Here is a 14,260-nt window from a genome sequence, read left to right as displayed (position 1 = left end):
CTTTCTTGACCACTTCTTTCATGTTAGGATTAAGCCTCCTCTGTCTCTCAACTGAAGGTTTAAAATCTTTCTCGAGCAAAATTCTATGCATGCATAATGAAGGGCTAATCCCTTTTATGTCTTCAATGGTATATCCTATGGCTTTAATATGCATTCTAAGCACATGGAGCAGCTTTTCAGTATCTACTTCATTTAAACTCGCATTTACAATCACGGGGAATGTAGAATTATCACCAAGAAATTCATACCTGAGGGTTGATGGAAGAGGTTTAAGTTCTACCTGCGGTGATTCATGGTTTTCACTTTCCAATGATTTTTGTTCTAACCTCGCTTCTTCAGTCATATGCCGCACAAGGTTGATTTGTCCTCCATCTTCACTGCTCTTTGCAACGTCTTCATCATCCGAGTATGCATCCAGTGTATCGCTGAATCCGAGAAACGGTTCTTCCTCTTCTTCAACCATCTGCACCTCATCAATCCTGCAACACACATTCTGCAGGAAGGGTTGTTTAATAGCTTTAGACAAATCAAACTCAATTTTTTCGCTACCTACGGCTAACGACAGCTTGTGATTTTTAACATCAATTACGGCTCCTGCAGTGGCCAAGAAAGGTCTTCCTAGTATAATAGGTATGTATGGATCTTCATCCATTTCTAGAACAACAAAATTTGCAGGAACGACAAATTTCCCAACCGTGACAGGTTCATTTTCCAATATACCTAAAGGATATCTCACAGAGCGATCAGCAAGTTGCAAAGCTAGTGTTGTAATTTTCAATTCACCCAAGTTTAATTTCTTACACAGTGAAAATGGAATAAGATTGACACTAGCTCCTAGATCACAAAAAGCTTTATCAAAGTTATGATTCCTAATCATGCATGGGATTCAATACCTTGAATGGATCGGCTGATCGATTCAGGAGGAATCTGTGCTTCGCACAAATCGTTCACCGATATACCTTGAATCTATCGGCTAATCGATTCAGGAGGATTATGTGCTTCGCACAGAACCTTATTGATCGATCGGCCGATCGATTGACTTCCCTTCAATCGATTGGCTGATCGATTCAGAGGCATTCTGCCTCACAGTTATGTCTGAATCGATTTACAAATCAATTTCTGACAGTGAGCTTAACACACATCCAATCTTCTGACTTGCAGGAGCTTCTCTTGCCAAGAATCCGGTCCCCGACCTTCTTGGACTTCTCTTGCCTTGCATCTGGTCTTCTGACCTGCAAGAACTTCCTTTTGCCAAGAATCCAGTCCTCGACCTTCTTGGACTTCTCTTGCATCTGGTCTTCCGACCTGCAAGAAACTCCTCCTGCAAACTCACAATGCATGTCAAATCCAACGTATTAACCTAAACTTAAATAATTGTCAATACATTGAAACTTCCAGGGCATGATTGCACCAACAACTTTGACATAATCAAAACTCATGTTCGATCGTCTGATGCTTCTCGCACCAACAGAATGAAACTTCTCAAACTAAGCACGGATAGCTTATTTTAAACCACATAATGAGTGTCTTAACTTACACACTTTTGAAGTGGAAGAGGAAAACAAAATAGGAGGAAGTGTCATGTTGATAGCTTCTTAGAGATCACCATGAAGAAATATATATTTTTTTATATCTATTTGATAAATTGATCAACCTTGAGAAGCAATAATGGTAAGGATATTCAGGCCCCTAGGCTATGGTGTAGTGGTTAGCACACATTGGGGTTTCCCATGCATCGAGGGTTCAAAACCTAAGGAGCACAAGAAATTCACCTCCCATATTTGAACCATTAGGATTGTCGGGTCATTGTGTAAACTACCACATACACTTCCAGATTTACCTTAATGATCGGTGGAAAACTTCTGTGAAGCCGAGTTGGTCACCTTCTCTTTTAAAAAGGTAAAGATTATTCACACAATAGTCATTTTAGCCACGGGAGAATATGTCTCCTTATAGTTAACACCATACTCTTGTTGATTACCTAGAGCAACGAACCTCACCTTATAGCATTCTAGAGTCGTCAGAATGAAATTTTATCGAGTGCACTCACTTACACCTAATAAGCTTGTGATGTAGCTGAAACTATTGATTTCGTTAATTCGAACACGAATATCAAAAACAATCTTCTAAAAATCTGTTGATTCATAACTCAAAGTTTTGGGGAAAAGACAACCAAAATCTTATTGCTAAAAAACCTAACTAAACAAATGTTAATCAACTCAAACTCTAAATATACAAAAGATAAAATGCCCTCAAACTCTAACTTGGAAAAAGATAACAAAAGAAGACTAAAAATTCTTTTGGATCTCCGAAAAAGCTTTAACCAACTATATGTCTCTAAATGAGCTTCAATTTGATATATTGTACATCCCGTGATTCACTTGAATCAAAAGTTATGACATCTATAAGCGTGCTCTGTTTTTCTGTATCATTCTCCCCATAATAGAGAAAATTTATCCTCGAATTGCTGGCCACATCATCATCAAAAGACTCATCTTGGAAAAGGATTAAATGCTTCATATTAAAACATCAGCAGTGCAAATATGGCTAGGTATCTTCAAATGATAGACATTGGAATTTATCTTCTCAACAATCTCGACAGGATCGATCACTTTTGGCTAACAATTTGGTGTACTCCTCAATGGTAAAATAATCCTTAATTAAAACTGCCCCACACAAAATCTTCAACATCAAACTCCAAGTGTCAGTGCTTTTGGTCTGTAGTATGCTTGTCCTAGTCAAATTGAGCTATAGATAATAAAGTTGAAACTTAACCTGCAAGATTAGGTTGTTCCACTACCTGTCTACAAGGTAGTAGCATAATTTTAGCTCCCTCAAAAATAAAACTATAAGTATTGTCTTGTCCATCATGATGCACAGTTCTATCATACTACCAAGGTTTGTCTAACAATAGGTGATAAGCATCCATAGCTACTATATAACACCAAACCATATCTTTATATTTCAAACTAATAAAAAATGAAACGAGAGCCCTCTTAAACATTGATACCTCACCACCCTTCTTAAGCAACACCAATTTGTAAGCCTTAGGATGATTTGCAATCTGCATATTTAATTTTTCCATGGCTTTAGTTGACATAATATTTTCACAACTTCCAGCATCGATCACAAAATGACATACCTTGCCAAGGATGATACATGTCGATTGAAACATATTACTCCACAACCAATCATCATCCACTACTGATTTTTGCGTCAAACAAGAACACTGAACTACTAATAGCTTCCCAATATTTCCTTCCAATAGCACTTCGTTTATGACATCCTTATCATACGATGAGTCTCCGATGAATTCAACTACGCCTTCTTCACAGTCATCATTCTTAACAAATAGTGTTTTCTTTCTTGAAGTCTTTTTTCACTCTAACTGTCTATGCTCAATCTCTGCATAGAAGAAACACCTGATACCATCACTGTTACCCCTTCCTATATTAAACTGATAGACATCCTTACTAATCCCAGCAATCACGCCACTAGGCCCTCCAATCATAGTGTTTATAGGGAAAAAACCACTATTACGCCATGCTATTTTCCCACCAACAACGCTCTTTGGTGTGCAATAAATATAGAAATGAGGTCAAACATATTCACAATATCTTGAATTTGATAGTTCAAACCCCCAATATACCGTGCTACCAACTGATCTTTAGTTTCTTGAATTTCGTTCCTAACAATTACTTGAAAAAAAATAAGTGGTATAATCATCCACTGATTGAGTGCATTGCTTCAAGTTCTACAACCTTTATACATTAATCACTGAAAATTGTACAACACAAAAGTTGTCTTCATGTGCTTCTTTATCTTCTCCCAATTGATAATTTTTCTCTTACCCAATCTATTTTGAGACAATTTCAATTGTTGTCACTGCAACTAAAGGCACATACTTGCCTTTTAACACCTCTTTAAAATCTAGAATTTCCTCTATTGAGGCTGACCAGCCCAGAAACTCCTCTAGTTCTATGTTGCCATGAAACTCAATAAATTTAGTTCTCATACTTGTCTCCCAACACCTGCAATCCTCCTCCACTACTACTCTATGATGCATAAGGGAAACCTCCGATCCTCATCATAAACGTCCTCCTCATCGTCACACACCTCCACATCTGAGTTTGCCCGATGATTGATATTGTGTTGAACTAGATTTCCTCTATTATGGTTTCCGAACATTGCTACAAAAACATTGTTAGAAATTGAAGTTATATCACAAATAACAGTAATGGGTAAATTATTTCCATTAGCAATTCTAATATATTCTCTTTTTTTTAGTTGACACCAAATATTTAGCTTACGCTGACTAATCTTGGGATGATTGACCCAGGTTCACGGAAGTTTTCCACTATTGATCAAAGTAAATTGAAAAGCGCTCATAGTAGATGACTTATCAACCCAGCGTTCTTGGTCTATCGTTCATTAAGGAAAATTCATCCGTTAATTCACCGAAGCTGAGACTTAAACCTTAGATGTCCGAGAAACTTTAATATATTTTGAACCATAATATGAGCAAATATTTTTTGGCAAATTAGTTGAATTAGTCATGTGATTTGATGTCGTAAAATTAACAAGCCAAGACTTAGATAAAGAATAACTATTACCTTAAAGCCCCAATGCTGAGAGGGTTGTAACTATTATTTGTTGCCCCATTTCAGAAGTAAAAATGGATTGAGTATTTTAATTGATTGTGTCGCGATTAAGGGATTCGGTTGAGTTGGTTTAGTAGAAGAGTTGTCAATAGTTGTTTAAAAAGCAGTAGTATAAAAATTCTCAGGATGAATCGAACACTCTTTGATGATGTGCTCTTTTTTACAATTATTATAAAATTTTCTAATGCAATTTGTAGCAATATGCCTATAATTTTTTGCACCTAAAATATTAAGTCTTACTCATATCTCTGCCCTTGCCTTTTGCTTGAGCTGAAAATGTCATGTGTGTTGTAGTCATTTCTTTTTTTCAAAGTTGTGTGTAAGAAAATATTATTTTCATAGAGTAATTCACTGAAGCATACATCCAAGATAGGGGGAGCATAATGGTTCATCAAATTAAAAAGTGCATTTTCGAAATATAATCGAAGTTTTATAAAAAATTGATCATGCTTGTTAATCTCATGTACAACTAATATATAAGTTGTAGAATCTTTAGACACATTAATACAAACTATATCGGAAAATTTAGCCCATAAATTTTAAAAATTAGAATAATGTTCATGAATAGATGTGCTCCCCTGTGTATAATTTATAATCTCGTATTTTAATTGAAATCGTCTAGATGAATTTGTTTGATTGTAAAGTTTTTTTTAAAAAAAAATATTACTATATCATGAGCAGTCTTATAGGGGCATAAGTTAAGCATAATTTAAGTATCACATGACCTAATAATCTAAGACATCCCTTGACATCTTTAATTTTTCATTGGACTAATTGAGTAGCATCTATAGGGGCTATATCAATGTCATCAATATGTCTCCACAACTCTTTTCCAGTAACATATAATCGAAATTGAAATTCTCATATTGAATAAGTTTTAACATAAAATTCAAAGTTGTTACCAACCATTTTAACAAACAAGAAATTCAAAATCAACACAAGTTATGGCTCAAAAAAATTATCAAATATATTGAGCTTTCTCTCCTTCTCAAATATCGAGTAGCCTCAATCTCAACTAAAATACTAACATAACCAAACTAAGCTTGCAATTTGTAGTGACCTATAAAAGTTCAATGATAAGAAAAATAAACATAAATTCCAAAACTCTTAAGATTAGGGCTCTGATACCATGATAACTTTTCTTGATAGAATTTTGATTAAATAGCTTGATGTCTTTTGTCTCTTATTTCCTTGAATAAATAGATAAATACACAACAATTAAAGATTGATTTACAGGGATATATATATGAATGTTGATTCCACTATATTTTTACAGTCATACAAATTAATCATGATTGATTTCTCTCATACACACTAATTATGGAAAGATAATAAGAATACAAAATAAATAGGTTGTATAAAATAAATGTTTGCTATATATGTATATATGACAACAAGAAATAACTCTTAAATTAAAAATGTAAGAAGGATCTTTGATCGTTTCAAATGTAAATAGCATAGAAATCACTCTTACCTTACCTTTCTACGTGTATATCAATTTTTTTTTCTAAGGACTTTTATGTATTCCAAACCTTTTTAACTTTGTGATTTTCTTTTATGTTATTACTTGCAAAAGAAAGAGATTGTAAGATCTCAAAGGTTCTTTAGAGGTTGTAATCCTCTAAAGTTAATCTAGAAGTCGTAATCATCTATGGTGAATCGAATAGATTCTATATAGCATTGATCTACAAGTTGTAATTCTTTAAGATCAATTAAGAGTGAATTTTGTATATAGGTAATCTAGAATTCTAGATTCACTAGACTTGTAAAAGCACTTTTGCTTGATCAATTTTATAGTATTTTCTTTGAAAAATCAGATCAAATATGGCACAATCATCGAATAAGAAATGTGTCAGGACCATGTTAAAATTATTATTATTATTGTTTTACTATTTATAGTTTCCATTACATTTTATACACCTTGATTACATATCACGCATGTGCACTTAATCTAATTGTTTGATTTGAATTTATATTCGTTAGATTTTTATAAACCATTTATACTCATTGTTAGATTATATATATTTATTTGTTTATAGATTTTAGGATAATTTGATCTTTTTTCTTTTTCTATTTAGGGTTTAGGGGTTTCTTAACTTAATAATATGACTTTACTTTTCTTATTTTTTATATGGTATCAGAATGATTCTTCTTCTTTGACCTAATTTTTCAATAACGTTGTCTGTTAGTACATTCTGTTGTCGCTGCTAATTCCTATTGTTGCTGTCGATTTTGGCGCCGACATCTTTTTCTGCAGATTTCGACGTTGATGCCCTGTGTTGCTGATTTTGACGTCGATATTTTTTATCTACTGATTTTGGCGCCAACGCCCTATGCTGCCGATTTCGACGCTGACATCCTTTTCTGCCTCAAATTGTTCTTGTAACTATGGGTCGTCCTGACATCAGTTTTTGTGAATTACACGTAATTTAATTTTTCATTAGCAGATGAAACATACTGAAATTGATTGTCACACTACTCATCATCATCTTTAGATTGACACCATCACATTACCTTTTCTTCCTTCAAATCTTCAGATTGCCGATATATTTATCAAGGTATATTTCGTTTCACGCTTTCGTTTCTTAATATTTCTAGTTGTAGTATTGTGAGTTTGAGGGAGATGTTAAATTATATATGTTTATTTGTTTATAACTTTTAAATTAATATAATTTTTTTTCTTTTCTATTTAAGGTTTAAGATTTCTTAACTTAACTATATAAGAATTTAAATTCTATATTTCTAACTATAAATTTTAAATTCAATAATATAGTTAAGTTTTTCCTTTTCTTATTTTCTACCCTCATCCTCTCTCCCCTTCAACTAGTCAATTCTTTATGATTCTACAATCAAAATATTAATTGTTCTTCTGAATTTTTAACTTAGTTTTCAAATTGATACTTACCTTAAATTTTTCATATTTTATATCCACTAAAATATTATAATTTTCCATTTCATCCCTAATGTTTTTAAACCAAACTATAATTTTTCCCTTGAAAATCTTTAATTGTTTTTGGCTATCTGAATTTCATTTTAACCCTCATAATTGTTTCATTTTATCATTTGAACAACATTAATATAAAATTATAACTTAATCCTTTAATTTTATATTTATTTCATTTCAAAAAATTACACCACTTTGTAGTTTTATATTTTTTTAATTTTATCTTTTTATTTCATCCTTGTATCTTTTCATATAAAATTAATTACACTTCATATTTCATTGATAAGCTAAGTCATTGTATATTAATACTAATTATTTGATGATAAAGGTTGTGAAAAACAATTATTTTATTTAATTAATATAATTTATTATGTTTTATAATCCATTAATATTAAGTATTACTCTCTCTGGAGATAAAAGTCAGATATATATATATATATATATAAATTATCACATAACAAAAATAAAAATATAATAACAAAATTTATGTTTAAAATTTTGCGTAAAATTTTTATTAATTATAATTTATGTATAAAATTTAAAAAATATATAAAGGTACTATAATAATTTTATATCAATTTATATTCGTTTTTCTCAAACTTAATTTATAAAAGCATCCCCGGTCTTTAATTTTTCCATACATTCTACTTCTATCGACGTCAGGCCCGTCTATGAAATTGAGCACGCCGGAGAGACTACTATATATGAAATATTTTTATATTTCTAAAATAAAATATTTTCATCTTATATTTCAAAAAAAATGAATTTCCATAGAGTCTAGTTATCCCTATTTCACTCAAAACTAAACAAGTAGGCTCCTACTATAATCTGTTATTACCATCGTTGTTAGGACAAATTAAAAAGTTAATTAACTAGAATAAGGAACACAGTCATACCCTAAGATCATTGGTGAGATCAATTTTAAGGTTGATATATTTAATGCACAATAAGACTATGAGTTTTTTTTTTTATTTTTTTTTAATTTTTAATAATTTAGATGTTCGGACTTCGCCCGATTAATTCTAGAAATAAACGTAGGGTCTTTCTCCTGATCAGCTATCTAGTACTAAATCTGAAACACTGACCATATTGATCTTGGTGATATGATATCGAATCATACGTCAAGATGATGGGTGCGATAAAACTTGAGGTTGGTAATTTGGCTTCGGTGCAGCTATGAGACGGAAATTGTCCCCCCCCCCCCCCCCCATGATCATTGGTGAGGTCAAACATAGGGTTGGTGATCAAAGTAGCTTTGGTGTAGCAACAAGACAGATCCGTCTCAAGATTAACACAGAGGAGATAAATCATGAGTGACTGACTACTAGCCTTTTGAATAACGACTAGCACATAAGGAAGACATTTACCTCGACTTTATCGAAATTCGAACTCCAAATCTCATGATGGTAACACCTTATGTGCTAACCACTATACCATCCCGATGGGACAACAGATATATAGTTGTACTCATGGTGTAGCAATGAGACATATATAGTTGTACAAGCGACCTCCTAGGTGGGAAGATCATTTAATCCGGCTGGGAATTAACCTCAAGAGAATTGACCCTTGCTTTTATAGTAGAAATCTATTACTCAAGTACCAATTTAGTTACGTCCGTGAGAGCGATATATAGTTGTACTTATGGTGGCACAAGGTGAATACGTTCGCCCCCGGCGCCCCCGTCAATCCGTCCTAGGATCAACACGGAGAAGGTAAATCACAGGTGACTACTAGCCTTTGGAAAAGTGACTAGCACATAAAGGAGGCATTTACCTCGACTTTGTCGAGATTTGAACCCTAGATCTTATGGTGGCAACATCTCATGTGTTAACCACTAGACCCATCCAAAGAGATTGATATATAGTTGTACTCATGAACATTAATGTTGAGGTTAAACTTAATGTTGATAATTATTAGAGTTTGACAGAGCATTGAGATGGATAAGCAATACCCTTTTATCCAAACCTTTATGGACCCGATTAATTTTGAAAGTAAGAGATCTTCCTTCTTAGTTTTGTCACCGAGTAAATTTTGAATGCTTAAGGCAATTCGCCTACTAGCCGACCTCCATAGCCAAAAAATTCATAGTAAACTAAGTTGTGTTTAGAACCATGGTGCTTTGTGAATCAGAGAAGTGTATCAGTATAGTATTATCGGTCCCCTGATTAGATATAAGCAGGTAAATCATAGGAGTATTTTACCCTAGCATAGTAATACTTTGCATGGAGAAGATCAGACGACACTCAATTAAAATTTTTGTACCTGCTGAGAATTGATCTCAAGAACTAGTGGAGCAAAGATAAGTGTACCTCATGAAATAATGAACCAGATAACATCGAACTTGACGTGATCAATCCGATCTCACGGAAGTTTTTGACCGGTCGTTAGGGTAAATCAGGAAACGCTAGCAGCGAGCGGCTTAGAAGCTAAACATGTCATAGTTACACACTCTATTTAAAAAAAAAGAAATTCTACATATATATCATAACTAAAAATTGAATCACAAATACGTAAGTAATAATTTAATATCATTCCACTGAACTGTAGCTCTGAGGATAATCATAATGAGGTCAAATTAAACTTAAGATGGATGATCATAAATAGATTTTGGTGTAGCAATGAGCAGACGGATAATTGTAGCCCATGACCTACCATAGGTGAGGGTAGGGGTCAAAATTTGGAGGATTGAGGTGCATGCACTAGTTCTCAATCTTTTAATTATTCTAATAATTAAAGATGTACGTCCTTGTTTATTTTTGCCATGGACCAGTATAGTGGCCAGTGGCCACCACAATGGGACATGAGGAGCTACGTACATACTGCCGGTGGTCTCAACTCTCATTAACTCGAGCACAGTCTAGAGATGCGTGCCGTGCCCAGCCATATCGCCATTGCCATTGCCATCGCCATTGCCATCACAAGAATGCCTTAGAGATGTGTATTGTACTCTACTTAAAATCTTCACCTATCAGCACTGCTACTGCTGCAGTAGCAACAGGACCACTGCAGCTAGCACGCACTGGCATGCTCTCTAGCTAACTAGCTAAGATTAGAACAGATTGTATATATATTTGTACGTACCATTTGCTGTGGGCATGTTGCAGCTAGCAGCTTGAAACCAGGCCACTTGTCTGCCCTCTCCCCTCCTCTCCTCTCCTCTCCTCTCCTCTGCAGTTGGTCAGTTCCCTACGCCCACTCAAAACCCCAGCTTAATCATCTTGGCCGAGTTGGTATTCGGGTGACAGAGAGTTCTTCATTAATCATCATGGGACACTGCATTAATTGGAGAAGCAGCTAGCTAGCTAGCTAATTCTCCATTCAAACTGCATGTTCTTGCATTCATTCTCTCAGTGCAATTACTGACTATTTAATCTTCATTATTTCAGATCCAACTGATCGATGGAAGAAAAGTAGCTCTGACTACAATTGGAACATGATGTTCTCAGTGGAACTTTGTTTACTGAGATGTTTACAAAAAATAGTCTGTGTATCATTTGATTCATTATATATGTGTTGTTTTCTTTATTGATTAACAAACTTATGTATTTTCAAGTAATGTAAATTTATCCATTAAGTTATTGATTTATATTTGTTTGATGACAAGAGAAAAAAAAACATACCTAATTGGAAGCATACATGGAAACTGAACTCCCAGAGATTATTGAATGGTGTGTTTACTTCTCCCTCCTGATGAAGTTGATTTGCATCACAGAGCAAGCGATCAGAATATTTAATTTTTCAGACAAAGAAAGAGAGAAGAAGATGATGAATTAGTGAAAACATTATCTATTATTAAATGGTAATTAAAGAAAAGTAGTGAATTAACAAATAACCTTGATGATGCATGCTCTTCCAGAGAAATATCTTCTTCATAAAATGAAATTGCAACTGTTCATGCATCTTCTCCCTTAATTCTCCGTAGGATATATCTTAATTTCTTTGCTTTTGAGATGATGAAATGATAATTTTTTAAGACAAGTGAAATAAAGAGATTGAGAGATAATAAAAGAGGATATAAAAAGGAGATTAATCCATTTTTCTAAAATGACCATAATGTGACTAGAAATTTAATTATCTATTTTAGAAGGAAAATCTATTAGAGTCTCAGAGTTTGTGAGTATGTTCTCATGAATAGAGTCTAAAAGTGACTACAGGATAAAAGGAATCAGTAAATTAGTGGTGGCATGTTGAGCATGAGCACTACATGAATAAAAGAAATTAGAAATAAAGAAGAGAAACACATGATCAAAATATGGATTTATACAAATAGGTGAGACAAATATTGAAAATTTTTCATTAAGATCATCTATATAGTGGAGTGAGAATTAAAGGATGTACAGAGAAAATACATTTAAAGAATCAAGTAAAAGTATATATATAGAGACAAAAATAAATAAATTGTATGACCAAAAGGAGAGGGTATTATCATCACATCAAAGGAGATCACAATCAAGCTAAATATAAAGTCTCTTAGACTAAATACAACTACTATTCTTACTATTTCAATACCATGAACTGATTAATTAAAATGAACACTATTGCTTACAACAAAACTTACTTTCAAGAACGCAAGTGTATATTCATGAAATTCTGCTGATCACCTTGTAGGTTTTCTTTGTTACATGACTCGTTACACAATTTTATGTGATCCATCAGTTTGTACACAAATTGCTTCACTAAGTAGGCCGCAACACTCATTCTAATCCACAATCAATATTTTACAAAAAGATAAGGTGCCTATAAATAAATGAATCGAACATTCATAAATACGCTTAGTGCTTGCTAAATAAATAAATTTGTATTATCAAACTCGATAACCAACCAAATAAATTTAAAATATAAAAGTTTCAAACAAACTTGAATTGAGAGTTCGATATTATCTAAATGTAATCAAGTTCAAACTCGTAAAAAAGTAAAGTCAATCATTTGAATACTGTAAAACTTCAATCTGTTTGATTAATTTACCGCCCTAATGTCACTTTCTTAAAACAAGTGTCGTATAGTAGCGTGTGTGCCGACCAAGAATTAATGCAACAAGTGCAAGTCAAATCGCCAGTTCTGTTGATAACAAGTCTGCTTACAGGTACTGCTGTTCACAGGAGCTGGTGATCAGCTATGCCACACGCACCAATTAACAAACACAGCAAGCATGTACTTGAAGATTATTAAAAATTCAATTCATCTCTAGCTAGGCAAATTAAGTTCTCCCTGATCGACTGCCAGTACTAAATGACACTTGTGAGACATGAACAAGCTAGTGATAAGCATATATGTTGTTGATGGGATAAACCGATCACAAGTGCATGAAATAGCTAGATGGATGGCCATGCATAGTGATTAAAACTAACCTTTATATATTAATGCTCTAGCTAGTCTCTCTGCCATCCAAATCGACTGCATGTATGCCTTGCTATGATTTTCTTTTCTGCTGCAAGATAAAGCTGAGAAAACCTGATTGCATGCTCTTTAGAACAACTAACATTGGTTGGAAGTTGAGAAAGATAGGAAAAGGAGAGAGCGAGTAAGAAACACCCCCACAGAGCTTTTCTTCTTATGCATGCATGTATGTATTGATCTCATGGAGTCTTTCAGCATAGTTAAGTAGAAGTAATTGAGCTTAATTTTGTTCTAATATTCTTCCACAACATCATCAAAATGCAAAGTGTGCTGAATTTTGTTTAAAAAAGAGAGAGAGAGAGAAAATTAAAGAACCTCTCCGAGATTTTGTTTTTTTTTTTGGTTTGTTTTTTCCAGTTTCAGTTGATCCACAAGGCGACGATCACAACGAAGACGACGAGCCCTCTGAGGATTCGACGCTGTGGGGCCTGAGAGCGGCGGCCTCCGAGGATTCCAGTGACGATGTGAAGTCGCTAGAGCCTCCGGCGACGTCCCTTCGGCCGCTGGCGAGGAGGTTTACCCCAAAAAGCCATACGCCCTTCTCGTCCCTTGCCTGCCGGCCGCCGTCGCTGGGTGGGCGATCGTGAGCCGGTTCCGCGCCTCCGAAGATGCTGCCAGGTTGCACCTGGACCGGCCGCAGCACGTTGGCGGGAGATGGAAAGAAAACTACCTGCGGCACGTTGGCGGTGGGCGCGACCACATTGTACAGTACCACGGCGGCGGGCGGCGGCGGCGGAGGCGGCTGATGCGGCATGAAGAATTGGCCCAAGGAGACGAGGCCACGGAGAGGGCGGCTATCCGGCCTCCTCTTCCAGTCTATAAAAAGCCGGTCGCGGCCGGACTCCCCGACGCCGCGGCCGAAGCAGACGGTGTCCCCGGTGCCCAAGCCCTTCTCCTTCACGAAGCGGCTCCACCCCTTGGTCATCACGTAGCTCTGGCTGCTGCTCCAGTAGCAGTACCTGAAGCGCCAGAACTCGCCGGAGCAGTCCTCGAAGGCGAGCAGCACCCCGCTCCGATCGGCGCCGGCCCCCAGCGGGAAGTATTTCTCGGCGTGCTGCTTGGGGATCACCAGCCGGTTGAGCTTCCCCACGTCGCTCGGCGTCACGACCTTATCGAACATCCGCTCTATCTCCACGCCCCAACAGCAACCCGCTGCTGCACCTCCCTTCCGCTCGCAAGGGCCCCGCTGCCTCCTCCACACTTCTCCCTGCTTCGTCGTGATGGAAAACCCGTCAGATCTTCCGTGCCCCAACTCCAT

The 14,260-nt window shown here is 35.4% G+C and overlaps 2 protein-coding genes across 2 annotated transcripts in view; both read right to left on the bottom strand.

The window, feature by feature from the left end:
* The window catches only part of LOC122048625, a 31,208-nt gene extending 30,331 nt beyond the window's left edge, over positions 1–877 (bottom strand). The window contains exon 1 of the mRNA XM_042610170.1: positions 11–877. Coding sequence (XP_042466104.1) covers positions 11–877 — 867 coding nt within the window. The remainder of the gene's footprint in view (positions 1–10) is intronic.
* Positions 878–13,384: 12,507 nt separating this feature from the next.
* On the bottom strand, positions 13,385–14,260 carry LOC122048624 (B3 domain-containing protein Os03g0120900-like). Its single transcript, XM_042610169.1, has one exon. It carries the CDS (start codon positions 14,258–14,260, stop codon positions 13,385–13,387), a length of 876 nt encoding a protein of 291 aa, XP_042466103.1.

This window comes from Zingiber officinale, chromosome 2B, assembly GCF_018446385.1.
Source record: "Zingiber officinale cultivar Zhangliang chromosome 2B, Zo_v1.1, whole genome shotgun sequence".
Classification (NCBI taxonomy): domain Eukaryota; kingdom Viridiplantae; phylum Streptophyta; class Magnoliopsida; order Zingiberales; family Zingiberaceae; genus Zingiber; species Zingiber officinale.
Note: the sequence above shows the minus strand (reverse complement) of the source record. Positions and strands in the feature narration are given on the sequence as shown.